General features: G+C 39.2%; 1 protein-coding gene across 2 annotated transcripts in view; it reads left to right on the top strand.

Annotated features, from left to right (window-relative positions):
- scamp1 (secretory carrier membrane protein 1) overlaps positions 1–24,508 on the top strand; it is a 94,382-nt gene extending 69,874 nt beyond the window's left edge. For both annotated transcript variants that reach the window (XM_042058552.1, XM_042058553.1), the window contains 3 exons: positions 20,453–20,554; positions 22,154–22,271; positions 22,385–24,508. In XM_042058552.1, coding sequence (XP_041914486.1) covers positions 20,453–20,554; positions 22,154–22,271; positions 22,385–22,537 — 373 coding nt within the window. In that variant the 3' untranslated portion in view covers positions 22,538–24,508. The remainder of the gene's footprint in view (positions 1–20,452; positions 20,555–22,153; positions 22,272–22,384) is intronic.
- The last annotated feature ends 532 nt before the right edge of the window (positions 24,509–25,040 follow it).

The following is a 25,040-nucleotide window of genomic DNA, read 5'->3' as shown; positions in this document are numbered from 1 at the left end:
CTGTTTGTATTGTTTAGAAAATGTTTGACGTCTTAAGTTAGGCTAATGCATTAAACATTGTTTGCTGGTAACCAGCCACAAATAGCCTACAGATTCTTGCGTGCGTACATTCTCTATTCTCTCCAAAATGTGCCCGTTCTATAGGCTGGCCAAGTGTGTAATTCTGCGACATAAAGCAGATGTATTTGTTTATTGTACAGAAAAATAAAAATAACCTGTCAAGCAGTCAATTGACTATATTGCAGTCAATAAGTAGGGCAAATTACGAAACCAAAACGTGGGTCATAGTTGTCTAAGCCTTTGCTGTGAGGCCAAACCCATGAACAAAGACGCATTGATATCTGCAATAGAGTTTTTTTTGGCGAAACAAGCTCACAGCCGAACGAGTCATAGCACTGAAGGGAGAGGCAACTGGCATGTGATCTCCCCACGGGCCAATCGATGTACAAGTTTTCTCCTGTGCCTACGATATTTAATCCAGTGTTTTGTCAAGTTGAAAAAAGCTATTAGTTTTAACGAATTTTTATGATAGTATGAAGTACTTTTTGTATAGGGTACTATCTTAATTGCTTTATACTCAATACTTGACCAATGGCTATTGCATCTGTCTATTGAAAGTGAGAATGTGGCATGTGATCTACTGTGTAAAAATAAAATAAACAGATTGCTAATGGCCTACAAGCTGATCTGGGGTGCGTTTCCGGTACAACTACGGAGGTTAGCTTTTTACTAAAAGGATGCTTCGTTCAACTAACCAACATGTAAGTTACGACTGTTTCCCAAAACTGTCGTACTTACATAGTACTGTAAGTTTGGACCATGATAGTTTCCAAACTTCAGTAGTCTGGATTAAGGTGGTTAATGACGTTTAGTAGCACGTGAACGGGCACCTGCACATACTTCTGTGGCGCATTGCATTAAGGCCGGCAGATGACAGCCGCCGTTGCACATCAGTTACCAGTCCCCTGTCCAAGAGTTCGAATCTGGGTTAAGATTTTGATAACAATATTGACATCGTTGTTTACCTAAGTTTATCTTTTGTGCAGATTATATTATCAAAATCAGAATCAGCCTTCTTGGCTTGGTTTGAGTAAACTAACAAGGACCCCCCCCTCCCTCCATGAAAATCAAAGGCTACATATTCTCAGCTGACTCGTCAAAAAGTGCGCACCACCTTATTATTATCTGCAGGTGTGTGACTTTTACTTACGTGCACATGGCTGCAAATTGACTTTTAATTCATGTATTTTCTGCCTTGGGCATTTTAAAATATGGATGTATGGTGGTTAGAAGTGTAAATATCAATTAGAAACCTAATTATATTTATAATTATTAATTTGCAAACAAATAACTGGCGTCAGTGACGTCTTTGACATGAAGATCCCTGGAACTATGCTTCTACTAGCATTCTACCACAGGTCGAGAGGTGTAGTTGTAACTACACAACTTTACGATAGTGGTTGCAAACGTTCGTTGCTACTATGGTTTTGGGAAACACTAACGTAGTGTAACGATGCATTCGACTATGTAAGTTCCAAATATGAATGTAATTCTGCGGCATAAAGCAGATGTATTTGTTTATTGTACAGAAAAATAAAAATGACATGTCAAGCAGTAATTGACTACATTGCAGTCAAGAAGTAGGGGCAAATTAATTTACGAAACCAAAACGTGGGTCATAGTTGTCTAAGCCTCTATACTACCGTAACCTGTTAAAAACGTCGCAGAAGCCTACCCAAGGCTACAGATTAATTCTGAACAGTTATTTCTCTACTGGCTCAATTATCACACCACTGTTTTGATTTGCGTAGTTGCGTTACCCCAACATTGACAATAATGTAGACAGCAAATTTCGATTCCGATTTTCGTTACCACCGTGTAGTCAAGCCTTAAGCCATACCCAAGTAGCCTAAATCGAGGTAAATCGAACTTTTTCAGAAGGGGCAGCAGGCAGAGCGATGTACAGTGGCAGAGCGACGCACAGTGGCTGAAAGTGGTACTAAAGCTTCACGCAGCTTCACGCCTCATAATGCGCGACTGAAATGGCCATTTGAAAGCGATGCCCACTGTAGGCTTATTTGTGGGCGAAGCATGTTCCAATTAAGACCGTACACAACAGGCCTGTAGCGACGCGTCGACTTCAAAATTATGTTTACGTCATATTTTTGCATCGACGCTTCGCCACAGCTCAACACACACACGTGGGAGACCAAAACATTGCAGGATCGAGGACGAAACCGCAACCTTCTCACAGAATTCCTAACAAAGCCATGCAAAAAGCCCCAATAAAAGAAAAAGTCCTAAAAAACAGCTTGCCCTAAATCATCGAAGGCATGGGAATACTTCAAATTTAGTTGTCGTCATTTGCACTCTTCGCCAAATGGAGTTGGAATACCACACCAGCACAACAGTAATGTGGGAGCATCTGAAACGGAGGCACCTCCAGCTGCTAAACAGCTGCTAGATCTAGCTAACGGTAGTAAGCAGATTGCAGTATCTGTCTAATGTTAGCTAACTCACGAGTCATGACTTAACGTTAGTCATGCTGTGATCATTTACAAGTCAGATAACATTAGACTAACGTTAGCCAGCTTACAGTATCATGATTCAGTATGCTAGTTTGCCAATGTCAACTAACGGAGCCAAGCAATGTCCAGGCCAGTGCTGCACATAAGCTGGTGCGCAGTGCTCATGAATGAATGAATGTTGGGAACAGTGGTGTAGTCTATTATATGTGATACACAGAACGCAGTATATGCAGTATACCCAGGGGTGGGTAGTAACGCTCTACAAGTAATGAACATGAGTAAAAAAAGTATTTTTTTCGTGGAACGGCAACTTTCCATATTCCTTTTTCAAAACGGTATTTTTACTTTTACTCAAGTACATTTTTGAGCCAGTAATCTACTCTTTCCTTCTACATTTTCAATTGCCGTTCGTTCCAAGTACAAGTTTATTATCGGAGGAGAAAGTATCTCGAGGGATAAAAGCGCACCTCTCCCTCGGTGTACAACGGTGTGGGAGAAAAGAAACAGGGCTTCAGAATGCATTGCTACGTTTCCCCGCGATTATAAAAGTAATGACTGGCCTACCGGTATGTAGAATCAATCAAATCACGTTGTAGCCTACTACACGGAAGTAGATATACTGTATCTAACATCTTATATAACAGCTCAGTTAACACAGTGACATTCTGGCAGCTGCTGCATCTTCTGGTGAGACAGCGTAGCAACGAGATGAGAGGTATGACATGACACGGAAACTTTCGCCTATATTCATTTCTGGCCAGCATCGTTCAACAATCACACTGGACAGGGAAAGCCCAAGTATACCCACTTAAAAAGCATCACAATCTCAGTATACCCACTTAAAATAGGCAAGGATACATATAAACATTTGGGGTTGATCACAGTATACCCACTACAGCTAACTATAGAATACACCACTGGTTGGGACTGTAAAACTGAAAACAGGAATTTTATATTGTATTAAACACTCTCAGGAATGTCTATACTGTGCACTGCACAGTGTTTTTTTTTTTTTGCACTACAACTTTTGAATTTTTTGAACATTGGTACTGTAAAAACTGTAATGTTGGTACTGTAAAAGAGTAAACAGGCTGGCATTTCATTTTGTATAACAGTAAAATAATTTTATTTATTTTATTTTGTGTAAAACAGAAGATTTTTTTGCTGTGCAACACTGTTGTTTAATAAAGTTTATTAAGATTTTTTTGGTATTTATTTGAGATACATTGTGTTTTTTCTTAATCGAGCAACAAAAAAATAAACGTTAGAGTAATCGTCCAATTAGTTGTTTAATAAATAACCGTGGTAACACTTTATTTTAAGGTTCACATGTTAGCCACCAATACATACATAATTAATACCTGTATTAGTGACTTGACGGTGTTATTAAGTGCTATTTCACACAGCAACCTGGGCAGTGAAATGCAGCAATGAGGTTGAGCCATACACTTGCTTATTCTACAACTGTTCTCCTACTATTTGGGATTAATTCAGACAGTATACAAGTAGGTTATGCATATTCTATGTTGGTACTTACTACTAATTAGTATGTAGAGATCAAGGCTTACAAGGTCATTATTAAGATTATATCAATAATAAAGGCCTAATTCATCATGAACAAGAAATTTGTGAATACACACCTAACAAATGGTTAATGTTGCCTAACACATGCCTTACAAGTCACTAATACAGGTATTAATTATGTATGTATTGGTGGCTAACATGTGAACCTTAAAATAAAGTGTTACCAAGGGATGCAATAACGCCACCAACAACAACCAAAACTACTCATTGTTAACATGTAAATGAAATGTAACGTTTCATTGTGAATCAAATTAAAATGTTCTCTTTGCAAACGTAGCCTAGGCATATGGTGACAGATTAATTTAATAATGTTGCAAAGTTAGGCTACTACATCAATCCATAGACCTATGTTTCATTAGGCTACTAGGCTATTTGTTTTGCCTTACTTTTTATTCATTTAGGCTAGGCCTTTTTATTCAGTTATTAATCATCTTCCGTCCTTCTCACTACTTGTGTAGTGCACGCATTCTCCGACCTGTCACTCATCATCGGAAGAGAGGTGTTTGGAATTCCCGCGTTACAATCGTCAGCCAATCAAGGTGGTCACTTCAGTCAAGCTCGTGCATGAGTAATGACGTCAACCATAGCCACGAAGACTCACTCCTAGTTTAGGAGTTGTCTGAAAGGCTTTGTGAATAACTTTTAAGAGAAAACTCCAAGCTAAAATCTTTAAGTGCGATTTAGGAGTAGCCTACTCCTAGTAGTAAGATAAAAGCCTTTGTGAATAGCCTACGGCCCCAGTTATTCATCATCTTCCGTCCTTGTGTAGCGCACGCATTCTGAGACCTGTCACCTGTCACTCATCATCGTAAGGGAGATGTTTGGAATCATGCCCGCGTTACAATCATCAGCCAATCAGCCAATCAAGGTGGTCACGCTTGCCCATGAATGGTCGAATATTACTGATGATCATTGTTATTTAAGAACATGCAGTGTGCGTAGGGTACCAAAAACATCTTGCTCGTAAAAAAGCATCATAACGCACATTCTGGCGGGTCTGTTATTTACTGTAGGCTGCGCAAACCACAGGCCTTTATTTTGGGCATTCTTTCATTCATTCATTCAACCTTTTATTTATTCTCGGAGGGTCATTGAGGGAAGCCCTCATTTTCAATGAAGCCGAGATTACAGAAGCGAAGCAAATCGCTCCACAAACAAGACAACATTCGAGGCCTTCTGTTGAAGAATTTTATATAAAGCCTGCGCTAACAGTAATCCTCCTGCCCCTGATAGGCCTACCACAGCTGTGGATAGTGTGGAATGTTCAAGTAATAACACAATCCAATGTGTGTCTCAATTGTCCCCCGCTGACCACCTCACACATTTCTCTAGATTTTGCAACGAATTTACATGACACAATGCCATAAAATATGCCAGTTTTAGGACACAGAATAATGTTTGTAATAATATCAGGTAGGCCTACGTTTAACAGTAACAAGTGTAATGAGCTATTCATTGTCGAAGGTGCATGGTGAAGTGAAATTCTTATTTTGGAAAACAAACATTTGCCGATATCATCGCCGATCATCAGAATATTGCAACAGATTCTGTGTTCTGGACTGCAGGTAACTTGTTAAGCCAGTGGTTCTCAAACTTTTATTTCATTCCCCACTTTGATTAAGGGGCATGACTGATGATAGTGGAGATAACGTGTTATCCCGAGGCTTTTGCAAGTCAGCATCTTCGACAGTAGTCTATTAAAAATATACGTTTTCGATGTCCCAAACGGAGAGCCATACTTTATTGTTTTTAACGATCTCTATGCTACTCACAAAAATGTAGGCATGGGGACATAATGAAGTAGGCTATCCAACTGTCTGTGTTAAATTATTGTGATTACGAGCCAGTGGTTTTCAAACATTATGCGTGACTCGGACATCTAACTAAATGCAACAGGCTCATATCGTCCTCGCATTCGCAAAATGAGGACCAGTGTTTTGTCATTGAATTCGTAGGCTGGGATTCCTCTCGGTAACAATTACGTTTAAAGGTAGCCTAGCCTCCTGCTTTTTCAGAAGGGGCGGCAGTCAGGCTACTGACAGAGCGATGTACAGTGGCAGAGCGACGCACAGTGGCTGAAAGTGGTACTAAAGCTTCACGCAGCTTCATGCCTCGTAATGCGCGACTGAAGTGGCCATTTAAAAGCGATGCCCACTATAACTCGTGTCACACTGTTGGCCAAAAGCAACATCCATCTTCTTTGTTTTCAAGTAGCAGGGAATTCAAGCCAAACCGTTGCAACTCTGCCATCAATCATTATGTTAAGCCCGCCTAACGACTCTATACACGATTTGATTGGCCTGATAGAAGTTTAATTTTTCGAGCTCACAAGCCAACAGAGAGTTGCTAGACTAGCCCTGGAAGCAAATGTAATTTGCTGCCGCTAGGGTGCGTCTAGATTTCTAGGCTAAGACTTAGGTGCTACTTTTAGGTCTAAAATGCTTCGTGAATTACTTTTAGTAAAAAAAATTAGGACTCCTAAAGTTAGGAGTGACACGCCCATTATTTTTAGTTGCTCCTAAATTCGCCAGTTAGGAGCTACTTTTAGCCTTAAAATTCTTTGTGAATACGGCCCCTGAATAAAAAGGCTTAGCCTAAATGAATACGGATTGTTGTAGTATCTTTGTAACATTATTAAATTAATTACTGTTACTATGCCTACGTTGGCAAAAGAGAACATTTTAATTTGATTCACAATAATGTTACATTTAATTTACATGTTGACAATGAGTAGCCTAGTTTTGGTTGTTGTTGGTGGCGTTATTGCATGTTAGTTATGCCTACAATGCAAAATTGCTTCCTCACGATTGGAAGCTCCTGTAGCCGCATAGGATTTTAAAACAGGCGAAATGCCACAAAACCGGTTCGTGAATAGGTCTGTGAGTTAGGAGTCCTCTCGACTTCTTTTAAGCTGTCACAGCTGGTGGGAAGGTGTGATTTGTTGGGGGCAGGGCCGGATTAACTGGGCACAAATGTCTGATGGCCCCCCCTGCCCCCCAGTCAACGTGAATCGGGTGGTCAGTTAATAGGCCTATATCGTGAAGATTTTTCTTGCCATCTAAGGCACGAGCGCATCTGTGAGGCCAACATTTAATTAAACTGCTTATAGGCTATGCCGAAATAGTTTTCAACATTTTGAATATTAGTGTCAGGTGAATTAGGAAATGTTCTCAAAATAGCCTTATGGCTGAAAGCTACTTGGGATCCCCCCTGTCAAGCAATATAACCATACAAACGCACGGCCTACACTCATTGTTTCAAAAGGAGTAATTTCGGCTTTGTCGGAACTGAAGAGCTGTGGACGGCACGGCAGGGCATGCCCAATGAAAATAAATTAACGCAACACAACACAGGGTCATGTCTTTTTTAACAATTCTGTCGGAGGGTCATTGAACAATTTCTAGCAGGCAAGGGAGGGTCATGCAACTTTTGACTGAAGCACTCAAAATTCCTCCGGTGGCCCTTCAATAAATAACGAACAGTCCCTAGATTGCTGCTGGGCATGTCTGTTAACAACTTATTGCCGTCAAACGCATATCTCGCGGTTGCATCCATTACAAACAAACATGCAATGTGAACGTCTGGGATTGGGGAGAGCACTAAATGCTCTACTGAATAAGCACGAAGTCAAACCTTTAAATGAAAAACACTCTTTAATAATAATTTAAAAAAAATGCTAATGAAGTAAACTTGTGACCATCAAAAATCGTTTATCGCCTGTAACTCCGTGATAACAGGACGTAACAGGAAGGCATTTGGCTGAGCAACGGAGGTAAATATGCTCTATATTTTGTCCAAATGATGTCTGTCTATCATCATTGCACTCGGAGAAAACCAGAATGTTTAATTTGTCTTGCGTTTCTTCTACGGCTGCAAACGGGATTCACTCGCAGTTAACCAAATATTTATTTATTAGGGCAGGGCAGGCATATTTCTGGTTATTAAATTATTTCTAAACCAGTCTGCTAAAGTCTGTAGTGTTTGGGTTGTTGCAGCGTCACTGGAAAAATACAAATTAAAGTCGCGTGATCCCGCGCGTGGACCGCGAGGGAAGCTGGCCATATCGAAGCACTGCCCACTGTAGAGGCATTACTCATCTGCAACATGTTTTTTTCAATGGCATCTTCTCCACATTTGCGGACTTGGTCCAGAAATTTGGCATCACCGACAAACACTTCCTACAATACCTACAAATTAAATCAGCAATCAAATCAACCACCAAAACTCCAACGATCAACTTAGAACTCCCCACACATCTCACAGCTAATCAATATTACATCCTCAAAAAAAACTACTATCCAAAATCTACAGAATAATGACGCAAACAGACATCACCATAAGTCTTCTCACTGCCAAATGGGAAACGGATCCATCTATTCCCACTGATGCCAATTTCTGGACCCAAGTCTGCAAAAACACCTTTCTCATGACCAAAAACACTAACCCGCAGCTAATACAATACAAGGTTATCCACAGGACTCACCTCACTGGACAGAAATTATTTAATTCACTTTAGACATCTGTCCCCACTGCACTGCCCGGACACATATATTCATGCACTTTGGCACTGTACCCCTATAAAACAATTCTGGGAAAAGGGATCCTCTCCACCTTCTTTGGCTGCTGCATCCCAACATCCCCATCTCTGTCTGCTTGGAGACACCATCACAATCAACCTGAACCACCTTAACAGTAAAACTCTGCTGGTCACGCTAGCTGTCACCAAGAAAACCATCCTCATAAACTGGAAAACAAAATCCATATTTCTATCTGGAAAAACCTATTTTTGGATCACATCTCACTAGAAATATAAAATAGCCCTTCTGGTAATAACTCAAAAGACACCCTCTCCATTTGGCCATCACTCTCCAAATTCCTAAATTCATAGCTCCGCTGGCCCCCTCTGCCTAAGACTCAGTTTTCATGATTCCACTTATCAATCACTTAAAATGGGTCCCATTTAGAAAGGGCAACTTCATTCACGCTTTCCGTGATTTACGCAGCTGTGTGAAATGTAATACAACTTTTCGCCACGAGGTGGCAGATTAAGTCCGCTATAGCATTGCCGGTAAACAGGGCAGCGGTCTGCATTCAGAGGCGTTGCAAGCGGCAGTGTCTTTGATAGGCCTACTGTAAGCCATTGGTTCCAAAAGGAGATTTTATTTGGGTCGCCAGCATAGCCTATAGTGGCAATTTATCAGGGGTGGGTAGTGGACATGTAACGCACATGTGTGTAAAAATATTTTTTTCGAGGAAGGCATCTTTCCATATTCCTTTTTCAAAACGGTACTTCTACTCTTACTCAAGTGCATTTTTGAGCCGGTAATCTACTCTTTAATCCGCTACATTTTCAATTGCCTTTCGTTACGAGTACAAGTTCATTGGAGGAGAAGGTATCTTGAGGGAGAAAAGCGCACCTCTCCCTCCCTCGGTGCATAATGGCACCGAGGGAGGGAGATGCGTTGCTACATTTCCCCACGATTATAAAAGTAATGACTGGCCTATGTAGCTTACAAGACGGAAGTAGATGTTCTATATATCTAACAGCTCAGTTAACGCAATGACGTCCTGCCAGCTGCTGCATCTTCTGGTGAGACTGCCAGAGTAGCAACGAGACGAGAAGTAGCCTATGTAGACACGGAAACTTTCGCCTATAGGCCTATTCATTTCTGGCCAACACCGTTCAACAATCACATTGGGCAAGGAAAGTAGGCCTACAACTTAATTTACAAGCAAAGCAAATGCACTGGAAATTGAGCACACAAGTTAGAAAAAACCTTCATTTAGCCTCAATGTTGCAGGACATGACACAAGACGGTCAGCTGAGAAAATAGATAGCCTGCTCTGTCGCTCTGTCCGAGTGATATGCCTAAATATAGGTCTACCCATAGCATTATTTTTAGGTATGGTGAAGTTATAACCAGACTTCTAGCAATGCAAAGCAGAAGAATATTGGGCAATATTGGTGGTTGCATGTTAGATCTGAAGTGAATTGGGTCGCGATAGTCTATCATTTTTAATAAGTGAGTCCCCAGAAAAAAAGTTTGGGAAACATTGCTGTAAGCTACAGAATGATACTAAAGATCACCTTGTTGAAGTCATACAGTAGACTAGGATAAATCGGAGCCTACTTTTTTTATCAAGCTGGGGCCAGAGATGATGCTTTTGGCGAACAGTTTAGGCCTACTCAAAATGAGTAAAACCAAATTTGGCAAAATGTCACACTTTTTTCCCTTTCCACTTTGCACAGTAATTTCATTAATTCCAATCAGAGGGAAGATACACACAGTTTTCTTGTTTAATTAATTTGGTAGTATACCATAGTGAGAATAGGCAAGAGAGGGAGAGAGAGGAGAGAGAGGGGGAGTTGTACGGCGTGGCACATGAAAAGTCCATGACAGCACTATGCTATAGCAGCATAACTAAGGCATGGTGAGGGGTAGTCGACACCCGCGCAGGTATGGTCAGTGACCACTATCGCATGCATGACTGGGGTGCCAGTCACATGAGGACACAGCAGCGTGGTCCATTCCAAAAATCCCTTAGGTGGGTGAAGTTCCACACCGCACCACACCTAACTATGGGAGGCAGTAATAGGGAGGGTGTCTGCTAATCGAATTGAAGGAGAGAGATTATTCCAGAGGAGGGGTGCACGATAGCAGAAAGCTCTGCGTCCTACTGTAGTTTTTGAGATTTTTGGAATTGCAAGAAGGCCAGTATTCTGTGATCGTAGCGGTCTGGGTGGGTTATATGGGACTAGGAGATCTTTAATATATTCTGGTGCCTGGCCATTTATGGCTTTGTATGTTACAAGTAATATTTTGAAGTCAATGCTACTTTTAACAGGCAGCTAGTGTAGGGATGCTAGGATAGGGGAAATATGTTCCTATTTTTTAGTTCTAGTGAGTGTGCGAGCAGCTGCATTTTGCTTGTAGACGCAAGCCAGCAATATTTCTGATGATTTATTGGCGTGAAGTTTCGTGCACAATGACAAACAGGAGTGCAACATTCTCGAAAAACAGCCGAGTGGACTGCCATTACATCAGTGACAAACATGACTGCAGGCTTCAACGTAGCTGTGTCTGTGTTTACGATTAGAAATGTCAAACAAATTTTGCCTACGTAGAACTCGATTGCACAGTTTGCATAGCCTACCGCTTTGTTCTTCTCCATAGTTTGATATACCAAAAATCCGAAGTACTTCCACATCGAACTTCTCAAGTTATTAGGGCCTATCACTCGTCTCTCTCATGTCACACAGGTTGATCGCGTTGTCCTCCATTTTTTTGGCAAAACACGAGCAGCACAGCAGCTGATTGAAAAAGCTGTTTTGGTGCGTAAAATTGGTGGGAATTTTCTTTTTAGCTTTCACAATGCTTACTGCACTTTTTTTATATTCTTATATTCTTGTTTGTGAATGTTGTTACATCTATCCTTTTTATTTGTTTAATTTGTTTAAAATGAATAGTGTAGATATTTGGTTAAAATCGATTCCCTATTTTAGTTTTCGAAACTTGTGTTGTTTGGTCCAATCGATTGTGCAATCGATTTTCAAACGTAAAGTGACTGCCCTACTTGTGGATCAGGATAGTGGAAGATCACTATATGTAGCCTGTGATGAGGATAGGATATCCCTCATCTCTTTAGGACCTAAATCCATGACTTCTGGTTACATGCTAACATCAGGTTTTATAGAAAGGTATAGTTGTGTATCATCTGCATAAGAATGGAAATCAATGCCATGTTAACTAATTTCAGAGCCTAGGGGAAAAGGAGAAAGGAGAAAATAACAGGGGCCCTAGTACTGAGCCTTGAGGCACCCCATATTTTACTATAGTCTGGGTAGATAGTTTATTGTGAACCTGTACAAATCGTCGGTGGTTAGAAAGGTATGATCTAAACCAGGCGAATGCTGAGTCTTTAATGCCTATCAAATTTTCAAGCCTGTGAAGTAGTAGGTCATGGTCTATGGTGTCAAAGGCAGCACTGAGGTCCAGAAGGACCAATATTGATATATATCCATTATCAGCAGCAATGAGGAGATCTGAAACCAGACTGATATAATTCTTGGATTTTGTTCATATGCAAGAAGGCACTAATTTGTTTGGACACTATTTTTTCTAGTATTTTTGACATAAAATGGAGATTAGATATAGGCCTATAGTTGGCTAGGTTGTTAGGATCAAGGCTAGGTTTTTTGAGGGATGGCTTAATAACAGATAACTTAAATGACTGTGGTACATGCCCTGATACCAGTGAATTATTTATAATCTGGAACAAAGCATTGTCCAAGAAAGGGAGAGCAGTCTTAAGAAGATGGGTAGGAATAGGGTCTAGTAGACTAGTTGTAGATTTTGATGAGGAAATTGTGGAAGTGAGGTCTAATATGTCGATAGGTGTAAATGAATTCAATGTTGTTCGAGGTCTCATCTGTGATTCTATTATGTTTTCGCTATCGTTCAGCAATGGAGTATGAATATTTGGTGAGACATATTGGTTATTAATCTTATCTCTAATTGTTTCAATTTTGTCATTGAAAAAGTTCATGAAGTGCTTTTTTGTAGGTGATAAGGCTATCTCTCCATGCTTGGCGAAAGACTTCCAATTTAGTGGTGCGTCAGTTTTGTTCTAGTTTACGCGCTTTTTGTTTGAGGGTTTTTGTCTGCGTGGTATACCATGAAAAAGCACATCTTACTTGTTTTCTTATTTTTTTTATAATGGTTTTGTAATGGTTTTGCATTATAAGCCTAATGCAAAACCATTTTCTGATATTTTGTATAGATTGGCTATATGAAGGTATCGATAGATAGGCATAAACAGCCCAATGTGTGAGATACGCATTTCAATTCGTTCACACGCTCACAGGCCACTCCTTGCTCTGATGCTCACACGCCACACCTTGTATTGCTGTTGTACCTAAATTAAAAACTTTCAGATGGGAGCCACCAACCCCAGTGCTGGAGCCTATACCACCCCCCCCCCCACCCCCCCATATGAGGCTGACTTCGACACTTCAGAAGATGCTACGCTACTAGCTCCCCTCCCCCAGCTTATTTCCATGACAGTAGCCAGCAGAGACACGCCTGAAAAATTCCCGACACTTATTCAACAATGAAAATCGTATTCAACAATCTCCCTCGGAGTGCAGTGCCCATAATTTGCATCGAATGGTACAGGGGTAAATTGAGTCAAAAAAGTTAAAGTTACTTAAAGTGTCGTGAATATTTTCCTTCCCATATTAAAATCACGACACGAAGACAAGAATCAATCAGAAGGACATAGTAGGCTATACAATATAAAAGTACTTTATTATAACACTGATTCTTGAGATAAGGGACAAAACATGTCCCCCATCAAAATGTTGCAATTTCCCTTAAAAAACAATAAATTATTTCATTTAAAAAAGGCTTTAAAAGTTGGATATGAAAGACTTGTGTATGTTTAGACTCTTAGTTTTGGCTATATTTTTATTATTTCATAGTAATTTCATAAAATACCGGCACTGTACTATGAAAGCCCATGCAAATGAACTCGTCCTCCGCAGAGGTTACAGTATCAAACTGCAAAAATAAAGCGTTTTAAAATGCCCAAAATGCACAAATATGATTATGAGGTTAATTGGATGGCTTAATAAAATATCACAAAATACTTAAAGTGAACATTGCATTATTTTATACATTAACAACAGCCTTTCAAAATCTGTCCTCAATTCATGTCAACTCCGTCAGATATTTTTCAAATTCGAAATTAATCAGGCATATTTTGGTCAGCTTTAACCCTGAGGACCCCCTTTGACTTCTCTCTGTTGATGGATGCAGCAGTCCAACACATGTTCTCGTAAGTGTTTTTTAAAAAATAAATATTCAGCAAACAAGTTGAAATCCCTGTGGTCACAGCTTTCATGTGTCAACACTGTCTTCAAAGTAGAGCTGAATTAAATCAAGAAGTTTGAAATAAAAGTTGGTATTTTGGTTTAGTTTAGTGGCAGCTGGCAACTGAGGAAAATCAAAATGGCTACCATCTACTACACATGATTAAAGGAACCATATGTAAGATTGTGGCCAAATCTGGTATTGCAATCACTTTCAAATTACTGTAGAGCGGTGTATCCCCTCCCCCCTCGAGGTTGCCAACCCGGATGCCGAAACACTACTGACTTTGTGATTATAGATGGGTAGAGCGCATCAGGCCAAAACACAACATGACATGACAAAACACATCATCAACATCAGTTGAGGGCTGCAACTTCACTTTTTAAGTGACAATATCCTGGCCGGACTACTTTTGTCAGTGATATAATAAACATGATTTCTTAATGTCTAGTGACACATCAGGGCCATTTTATGATTAATTGACATACATTTCTTACATATGGTTCCTTTAAGTTAAAAAACATGTTTTGTCAACTCCGTCAGACGTCAACTCTGTCAGATATTTTGTCTGACGGTGTTGACATTTAAGCTGACGGAGTGGAAAAGTGCTCCCAAATACTCATTAAGTAATGTATAACAACTACATAACATGATAATATGATCTAAGTATGCATGTTGATTGACTTAAAACATCTTAATTTACCCAAATGCCAAATAACTCATAAAAAGTATTGTTTTTATCTGTACTCTAGGCAGACATGGCTAGACAAGAATTGTCAGTGTAGGAGCAAAAACAAAGAAACAGTACCAGAGAAAAGGCAGAGAAAGAATTAACAGTAAACAGCAGTTAGAAATGGAAGGACAGGGTCCAAAACAAAAAAGTAAAACAAGTAGGAGAATTAGGACCCAGAGCAAAAAGGCACCGCAGAAAGTATTGGAGGAAAACAAAGAAAAGGTCCAGAGCTATGCAGAATAGATGGCTAAATGAAATAGACACCCCACCAGAATGTCCTCTGGACCAGGCTGTTGAGGAGCCTACTTCAACCCAGTGTGCCCTTGCAGCTGAGAGAGAGAGGAGAAAAACCAGGAAAAGACATGCAAGGGAGATAAAAGCATTGAAAGAAAAGGTTAAGAAATTAACAAAAGAGCAACACAAACTAAGAAAGCAGGAATGGCGGAAAAAGAAGGCTCAAATTGAAAAGTCAAATGTCAAACTAAAAGATAAAATGATTGTAGATTCTCCATGAACAGAAACAGAGTATGATCGCCAACATCGGAACTCCCAACATTAGGAGATATCTTCTTTTCCACAAGAGCTGAGAAGGAATTATACAACTCATGTGGCACAGACCCGAAAAATCCGGTCACAGACAAAATCTAACCAAGATTATTAATCTTATATCAAGATAAAAAAACTAGATTGTATTGTTTTCAGTATAAAGAGACTTACCTAGCGCTTTCTCATGAGATCATTTGACTTAATTTAAGAAATGTTTGACTTATTTTAAGACATCTCATCCTGAAAATAAGCAAATCTTTCTTCCAGTGGGTGAAGCAAATTTGTCCTAAAAGCAAGCCAATTTGTCTGCCAGTGCGTTAAGTAAATTTGTCTTGATAAGATTCCTTAAAATAAGTCAAAGTCTTCTTAAATTAAGCCTAGAAATCTAGACGTACCCTAGCAGCAGCAAATGTAATTTGCAGCCAGGGTAGTCTAGCAACTCTCTGTTGGCTTGTGAGCTGGAAAAATCAAACTTCGATCAGGCCAATCATATCGTGTGTAGAGTCGGTGGGCGGGCTTAACATAATGATGACAGAGTTGCGACGATTCCAAGTGAATTCCTTGCTACTTGAAAACAAAGAAGATGGGTGCTGTTGCTGGAAAACAGCGGTCTTTGAATCACGACTGGAGTTAAGCTTTTTTTTTAAGTTGGCAAAAGTTTGATCAACTAGCCAACTAACTCCACTGGTGGGAAAGCGCATGGGACTCATGAGATGTAGGCAGTGTTGGGAAGGATACTTTCAAAAAGTATTCTGTTACAGAATACAGAATACATTCCCAAATATGTATTTTGTGACATATTCAATCTGAGTAACGTATTCTGAATACTTGGATTACTTCCGCATTGAATTGCAATGCAGCCATCAAATCCTGCTTACTAAGCAGGCCTATTCTGGTGTGTTTTTCTGTTCCAAATGGCTGAAGTGTTAGGCCCACATAGGAGAATGTAAAGTCAACTAAGCTACCTGATACAACTATAAAATAGCAAGGTGACCAGTAAAACTACAGCAGGCGACTAAGCTAGGAGGAGGGATGTCTGTTTCTGTCCAGTGAAAGATTTTGAAACTGACAGGGACAGCTTGTCCCCTCCAAGCAAGCCAGACCAGGGAGCTCTATACCATAGCCCCTGATGTTATGGACTTCATAGAGTGTAGGCATGTTCAACACCTCTTGTCCAATGCCCAAGTCCCGCAGGTTAGACAAATTATTATATATAAATATCTAATACTTAGCTCTACACCGAAGGCAGTAATGATTTACTTACTTCCTGAGAGAAATTGGAGCAAATCATAGAACTTACTTGCCTGAGGTCCTGTAGAAACTCTTTGTTTGAAGTTTGATACCCTTTCCCTTGATACTGCCATGTCAAAACTAGGTAATCTTTAATCAGTTTGATTCTCAATTAGTTTGTCAACACCGTCAATTGTGTGTCAACACCGTCAGTTGTATGTCAACCCCGTAAGATGGAGGTTTTTCATTTTTATAAAAAAATGTATGTTTCTTTGGTTCAATTGAGTGTGTTCATACATTAAAACACCAACATATCTACATGCATCAGTGTCTCGTGTGCACAAAACCACTGATTGTATATATTAAAAATTAAAAAATAGTAAACTAAATTAAGGTAATTTAAAATGGCTTATTCCAAAACAATGCAAAATGATATTAAAAGTGTACACAATGCAATTTATCACTAAACCTTGCTAAGGCACACCATTTCTACACACTTAAAAGACTTTACAGTGTTGTTGAATTGATCAAACACACAAAAAAACATATTTTCATGTGTCAGACGGAGTTGACAAATGACAAGTTACTAAGTCAGTAAATGTCAATTTTTATAAAAAGTGGTAGATGACGGACAAGTGGCTTATTCAATCATATGCAAGCATTTTTTGATTAGGCCCAGCCTTCTGAAGCAACACTTCAATGGATCGGTTCCAGATGGATGAGTGGAGCTAGGCGGAGCGAAATTCATCTGGCTATTGCCAGGTTAATTCAAATTAATGTAGTATCGATTTTTTTTGTCCCTTATCTCAAGAATCAGTAATAAATATTTGCTAAAATGAATAGTAATTGGAAAAGAAATACAGGCATTTTCGCCAGGTGAGACACGGCACAATTGAATGGTAGCCTATTATGGAACCTCGAACCCGAAAGAAAAAGAAACAAAACATTTTCCTGATTTTAAAATATTTCTTAATTTAGTGTTATCAAATAATGAGACATGCAAGTAGTGGTGTCAGCGCTCATTCAATGTATGTGCATGTCTGCGCAAAACTAAGCCTGGAGATGACGTGTGTAGAAGCAACAAACAACGTTATTCAAAACAACGAATGAAGCAGATCCTTGCTGTCCATGAAAACGGCATAGTCTCATCTAGTCTAATAAAAAATGGAAATAACCGGTTTCCTTCAATTGCCATGCGAAATTAGACTGTTGCAGACCTATAGTAGCAAATATCGTATCAAATAGCCTGGTGACAGGTTATTTTAAACAGCTTTTAAAACATTTTTTTCATTCTTGCTGGAGAACGGTTCACCAAAAGCTAGGCTATGGTTTAGCTAACCCATTCGCACAATAAACGCACTGAAAAGTTCTCTCCATTGTTGACGTGCGGCATTTCTCCATGTGGATGTGGGGTAGTGTCAAGCAGTGAATTGATAGCCTATTGCAGGTAGGCAGTGTTCAGACAGAAGACAGGCACTGCTTTCTCTGTTGGTATTTCTGTCCCTCCGAAAACTGCGTTAAAATTGTGTTTTTAGCAGTCAACATTTAATTTTCATGAGCTTAACCATTTATGAAAGTAAAACAAAACACCCAGATGCCAAACAAATGTTGGGTAGGCTAAATTCATGGTCCATACCGTAGCATACTGGCGCGTATAGACTCAAAGCGGCAAAAGCCGACGTTGTGTGGTTAACACATCCACTGTTTAAGCAAGACCAAAGAAAAGGCCACAGTCATGCCACCATGCACAGTGCACTCCCCCTGCTACCCTGATTTGCATTTGTATAGCTCCCTTAGAATTAGGAGGAGGTGAATAATCAATTTCTGACAATTCACGGCAATTTTCGGTGTTGGCTGCAAATTGCCTTATACAGTTGTAAACCTGAACTTCCACGTCAATCTACAGTGCCGCTTACTGACGAAAATTACACTTTTCATGCAGTGGTGACTAGAGTAGTTGTAGATTTTGATGAGGAAATTGTGGAGGTGAGGTCTAATATGTTGATAGGTGTAAATTAACTAGAAAATGTAATTCAGAGGAATTACCAACAGTTGTGGGCAGAGGAAACAGTTGGCGGGAGTCATAGTTGATGACAACTGACAGTTGGAATGGCTGAACAGTTAAATAGTTGGATAGTTTAAATTGTTAAATTATTTAATAGGAAATTATTGTAGTATTTGTAATTTTTGTAGTGAGGACTTTTATTTTGAAACAGTTGTAGGCAGAGAAAACAGTTGCTGGGAGTCATAAATGACAACTGACAGTTGGAATGGCTGAACAGTTCAATAGTTGAGGAGTTTAAATAGCTAAATTACAGCGGGGAAAATAAGTACTGAACACAACATTTTTTTCAGTAAGTATACTTCCAGTGAGGCTATTCACATGAAATTTTATACAGACATTAGTATTAACTTAGGTAATCCACACATATTAAAAAATCCAAACATTAAGAGTCAAGGACCACTCGGAGAAAGCTCCAGAAAGACTTGGAGGCAGCAGGTTCAATTGTTACAGAGAAAATCATAGGTAATGCACTCCACCGCCATGGCCTCTATGCACGTTCACCCCGACTCTATTACTGAAGAAAAACATGTCGAAGCTCGTTGAAAGTTTGCTACACAACATTTGGACAAGCCTATGAAATACTGAGAGAATGTATTCTGGTCAGGTGAGAGCAAGATTTAACTTTTTGGATGTCATACTACACACCATTTGGAGGAGAAATGGCACTGTGCATCACCCTAAAAATACCATACCAACAGTGAAGTTTGGAGGTGGAGGCATCATGGTGTGGGGCTGTTTTTCATCTCATGGTACTGGCAGACTTCATACAGTTGAAGGAATGATGAATGGAGCCATTTTTTCTGGGAGAATCTTGCCATCCACCAGGACAATGAGGATTAGACATGGCTAGACCTTCCAGCAGGACAATGATCCAAAGCATTCAGCAAAGGAAAGCCGAGATGAGCTATGAGACCAAAGGTCACACTCTGTATCATGTTTCAACACACTTTAGATCAATATCACACCGAACTTTTCCTTTAAGTTGCGTTTTTGGAGGGGTTCTTTACCGAAGATGTTTTTATCATAATAAGATTGCTATGATTAATTCCCCTAATGGGTTGAGCACGAGTTTACAATTTTGGTACAAACACCCTCTCTATTTGGCCCTGTAAGCCCTGTATGCCTGAGTGACTGTGGGACAGCAGAGATCTGTGTAAGACATTATCTGTGCTTCCTGGACTAGGCTATTTCTGTTCCTTATTTTCAACTGAACTCAAAGATAATGAACATACAGAGTATTTTTAGTTTGTTATGCCCATTATCATGTGTCCTACATGTTATGCACTTCTGCTGTAGCATTTATTTCAGTTTTTTATTTAGCTATATTTCTGAAGAAGACATTGCACATCTTTTGAAATTTGATAGTCAAATATGTCTTAAAGTTAATTCATAAAGTAATTTTCTTTGCATTCATTTCATTCCCAATCAAGATACACTGCTAATAATTGCTTTACCTATTGCAACAATGCCGTTCCATCTTATTAAATTGGAAAGAGATTACCCCACCCAAACAATCTCTGAGGCTTGAAGATGTCACTGGATAAAATAAGGTATTCAGAAGATTGAAAAAGACATTTTAAGATCCATGGCCCTTTTCTTGAAGATATGAATAATTCTGAGAAAGTAGTGGAGGATTAGTCCTATGATCTGGGTGGTTTGCCTTTGAATCTTTGAAAACATGGCTTCTCCAATATAACACTTTCTGTCAGCACCCCCTGACAGTCTGCATGAGAATATGGGGGTGGGGGGTGTGGTGCAGAGGTGTTGTGGACAAGAAGATGACAAGAAATCTTGTTTGTAATGAGATGTAAAAAGTCAAGAAATATGTAGTGTAATGACATTTTCTTCAAAACTACTCTGACCTTCTATCCATCTATGTTTCTCTCATACCCAGGAGTGACAGCTCGTTCCGTTTCTTTGTCTTCTTCTTTGTGTACATCTGCCAGTTTGGTGTTCATGTGCTTCAAGCCATTGGTATAGCAGGTTGGGGAGCAAGGTGAGTGTGCACAAATCCCACCATATAGTATGTATAGGAGTACACTGCAAAAAGTTATTTATCTCAGAAAATCAGAAAATCTATTTGGTATTGTTCTTAGTATGAAGAGACTTATCTAGCACTCTCTCGAAAGATCATTTTGACTTAATTTGACTTTTACTTATTTTAAGGAGTCTTATCGAGACAAATTTACTCAACGCACTGGCAGACAAATTTGCTTGTTTTTTAGACAAATGTACTTGCTTTCAGGATGAGACTTCTTAAAATAAGTCAAACTGTTCTTAAATTAAGTCACATGATTTTACGAGAAAGTGCTAGGTAAGTCTCTTTATACTGAAAACAATACCGATTAGATTTTTTGATCTTGATATAAGATTAATAAGACACTTGGATAGATTTTATTAGATAAACTGTTTTTGCAGTGTATGGAGTCATTGTTTGCCAAAATCAAACTCATTCTCTGATATGTCAAATATGGAGATAAACTGTACTTTCTTTTTTGAATTGTGAATGTTTTTTAATTATGCCTTACAAATGCCTTGAAACTTCCCTGTGTCTTTAGTTGGAATATTTGTATAAAAAACTGTGTTTGTTGTTATCTCCAGATTTAATTATTATTTCTCCTGAGCAAAAAGCTTGTTGTTGTTCACATGCTGAAAAATATTTGCACTATGAAGCTGCTAAATGCACTACTATGAAGCTGCTAAATGAACTCTCAGTTTTTAATGTTCAATTGACCGTTCGCAAAAGCCACGCCCCCTAGTTATTGTTACTACGCCCGTCAAACTCAGACCGGAGTTGTCTAGAAATTCAATGGTAGCTGTTAAGACTGTCTGTAAAAATACAGCACAAGTGGCTCTTTTAGAGAACCACGGACCTAAATTCATTTACAATCATTTACAATCCGTTGAAAGACTGCAGTATGACATGGAGACACATGTATAAAAATTCATATCTAGCTTTGTTGGGTGACAAACTTAAACGGGAGGCAAGAGTGATTCACTGGTATTAATATTAGCTGTGCTAGATAGACTTGCATGCATGTTACAAGGACAAATATTACACTACTGTGCACAGCCCCATGCTTCTCTGAAGTGACGAAGCTAGTACGTTATTAGCAGCGGTTAGCTAACTATGCTAACGTTATAAACAAGTCTCCTCCAAGTGACAATCATTTTAAACACACTTAATCCACAGATGTGGTGGAGCACTGTTTCGTTATGGTTTGCTGAGGAGTAACCCTTTGCTTAAAATAGTGGAGATCTTGGACGAGAGAATTTAATTTAATTTAACATAATTACAGAAAACTTAAGCAAGATTGAAAGGCATTTTTCTGTGTATCGGTGTTGCGTTAATCCCACATATGTCATTTGACTGTCCTTTTCAACTCATATCACTATAATATCCCATAAAACCGGACAAAAATCAAGGCTCCCAATACATTTCTATGGCGCCTTAAGGTGAAGTTGACGGGCCATGTATGCCTGCCAGGAGCTACTGGACTGCCATTGGCTCATCTGTGTTCGATGGGCGGGGTTTTTTGCGAACAGTCAATTGTTTTTATTTACTAATATGTATGTATGTTTTGATGCTTTGTAGTGGTTGGATCTCAGCCCTCACTGGTCTAAACACAAGCATTCCTGTGGGCATTATCATGATCCTTATTGCTGCTCTCTTCACTGCCTCTGCAGTCATCTCTCTTATCATGTTCAAAAAGGTAATGCTCACACACCCGAGTACAGTACAGACATTAAGTTGTACAATCAAACAAATTGACAGTCTTCCCCTGTATATCTCAATTGTGTATCTCTTGTCTTTGACTGTGTACAGGTACATGGCCTGTACCGGACAACTGGGGCCAGCTTTGAAAAGGCTCAACAAGAGTTTGCTACAGGTGTCATGGCCAACAAGACTGTCCAGACAGCAGCTGCGAATGCTGCATCTAGCGCTGCATCTAGTGCTACACGTGGAGCATACAACTGATTGGCTCACTGAAGAGTGTTCCTGTTTTCTCTGTCCATGCTCTATATGATCTGATCCTCTGTACCACCTAATTGTACTCACAAGCCCTGGCCAGCTTCCTCAAGCCACTCTTATTCATGAAGTGAATGACTAAGCAGCCTTCTGATTGGCTCAGTGCACTCCAGTGACTTTACATGTCTACACGCCCCCCCCTCCCCAGGCCCTTTGTCTTTCAACATACGTGGGTGTGTGAAGGGGTTGTGCATGGTGCTATAAAGAGAAAATGAGCAGAACTTTTTCTTTCTTGACTGAATACCAGTTTCATTTTTCTGACCTTCCTCCACAAACAATGCCTCTCAACAGCATGCAGGAAGTTTCGTCCATTTTCAAGCCTTTTTAAGGTTTGACCACATTTAGCAACCCCCCTCCACCCTCCACATACGTATACTCTTAAACACGTCTTACTTTTTTCCATTGGTTCCTATAGCAGTCAGGTGTTTGGCAAGATACAAAGAGAATGTACTTAAACCCTCAATCCTAAAAAGAAATATCCAATACCCAAAAATACCCAAATTGAGCCTCTTTTGTTATACCCTCTCTTAGCCTACTTTCCCAAAGCCAGGCCCTATAGTTGTCTAAACAGAAATGTATATGCCCATCACCAAGATTTGCCCTGATGCCTAACAGAGGTGGTGGTAAGCTTCCACCTTGTCTGCTTGTACTTTGCTTCCTTGAATGAGATCAGATGGGATAGATGGGAGAGCGACTGGAAAGGGAAGAGAAATTACCCCTAAAATCATTCCCATTCAGGATGCACTCTACACATGCATGACAGAACATGATGAATTTAGACCTACTTTCTTAAAAATAAGGACCTTTATATTGAAGATTTAAATTTAAAGTGCTTTGACTCTTGTTTGATGTCATTTTGTCTTTCTTCTATAAAAGCTTAAATAACAGGATGTAGGTCATTTAAATGCTTTTCTTTCATATGGAAAGCCTCAGTTGTTTATTGATGAACAAATTCTGGTGGCATATACTGTACATGTATGTGTGATTGTTTGTGATGTATGACTATGTTTGGCTGATGCGCATCGATGGCAGGAAAGTAATTAAGCATCTGGGTACTCTCATGTTTAGGCATTCAAGACCTCCTGTCAGTTATTTTTCACTCTGCTAGGGCTGCCGCTGTGGAAGGCTTCTCTCTGAAATCTAAATTGTAACTTTTTTAATCAATATATTATAACTGACCTGTGAGATGGTCTCAGCCACTTCCATCTCATGAGATGAGTTGTGAAAAATGAAAGCTACAGCTAATAAATTAAGAACCGCGTGTTTATGAGTGCATGTGTGAGTGGTGGTCCTTTCTGTTAGGAATTTTATTAATTATCAATGGAGTGTGATTCCCTCAGCTAAGCACTGTTGATGAAAGACAGACATATTTCACCTGTTGGCATACAGATTTATGTTTTATCTCTCTGTCTCTCTCAGACTAGTTCAAACTTCTTTATAGTTTGTGTGTGTGCTTGTGTGTTGAACTACAGTGACTTGTTATTTTATAAATAAATTTCCACCAGTTGCACCTGTATGTTTCTACTGTTATTTCTCAATTTTTTTTGTTTGTGGGTTGTAAATGCTTTCGAAGAAACATTTGGAGAATTCCAGACAGCAGGCTGATATTATGATGTTAACCATGTTGCAATGAGTTGTGGCATTGAGTTGTGCATTTCAATAATCAATGGTGAAAGTATGTAGTTGAAACACTGAGAAGACACTGAAAAAAATCAATTGGTCCCTGGACTGTGGAGTCTGAAGTTATTTAAAAAAAAATTAAGGGATGTTTGTATATTTTGTAAAATGGTCGATTGATCACCTATTGTCATGAACTAAGCTGTATTATATAAATGCACTCTTGTCTCATTCAGTTGCATGTTGAGTAGTTTGAGTTTTGTATATTTATTGTATTAACACAAAATAAAACTTAAAAGTACACATCCTGGTGATGGTTGTCTCTGTTTGCAATGTTGTTTGAAATGGTCTGAGGTATTCTTTCACCTCTCAGTAACTGCAGTTGTGACTTTAAACTAGTAATAGTACATGAAGAGTAGAGGTGCCTACATTTCTCTACCCTGTTATCCTTTCTCTATCATGCTGCTGAGGTCTCCCATGTTTGACGGTCTGAAAAGTCAGTGTGTTATATTAGAATATTTTATTCTAAATATATATTTTATTATATTATATTTTTTTCCCCTCAATTTCATTGTTCAATTATTTGGCGGTGCGCATTATACATGAGTGTGTTATATACTCTGATATGATCAGTGGGTAGTTTCATTATAGTGATGGATAAAATCTAGCCTGGTTCCGCCCAACTGTTTCTCAGTTAAATTTTCACTAAGATGAAAAAGTGGAAATCCTATTAATTTTAACGTTTGCTCAAACACTTTTTTTCCTTCATATCTCATGAAACATCAGGAATTTACATGAGTTCATAGTCATAGTCATTCGTGATCTCATACATGAA

Source organism: Alosa sapidissima, chromosome 13 (assembly GCF_018492685.1).
Source record: "Alosa sapidissima isolate fAloSap1 chromosome 13, fAloSap1.pri, whole genome shotgun sequence".
NCBI lineage: Eukaryota > Metazoa > Chordata > Actinopteri > Clupeiformes > Clupeidae > Alosa > Alosa sapidissima.
Note: the sequence above shows the minus strand (reverse complement) of the source record. Positions and strands in the feature narration are given on the sequence as shown.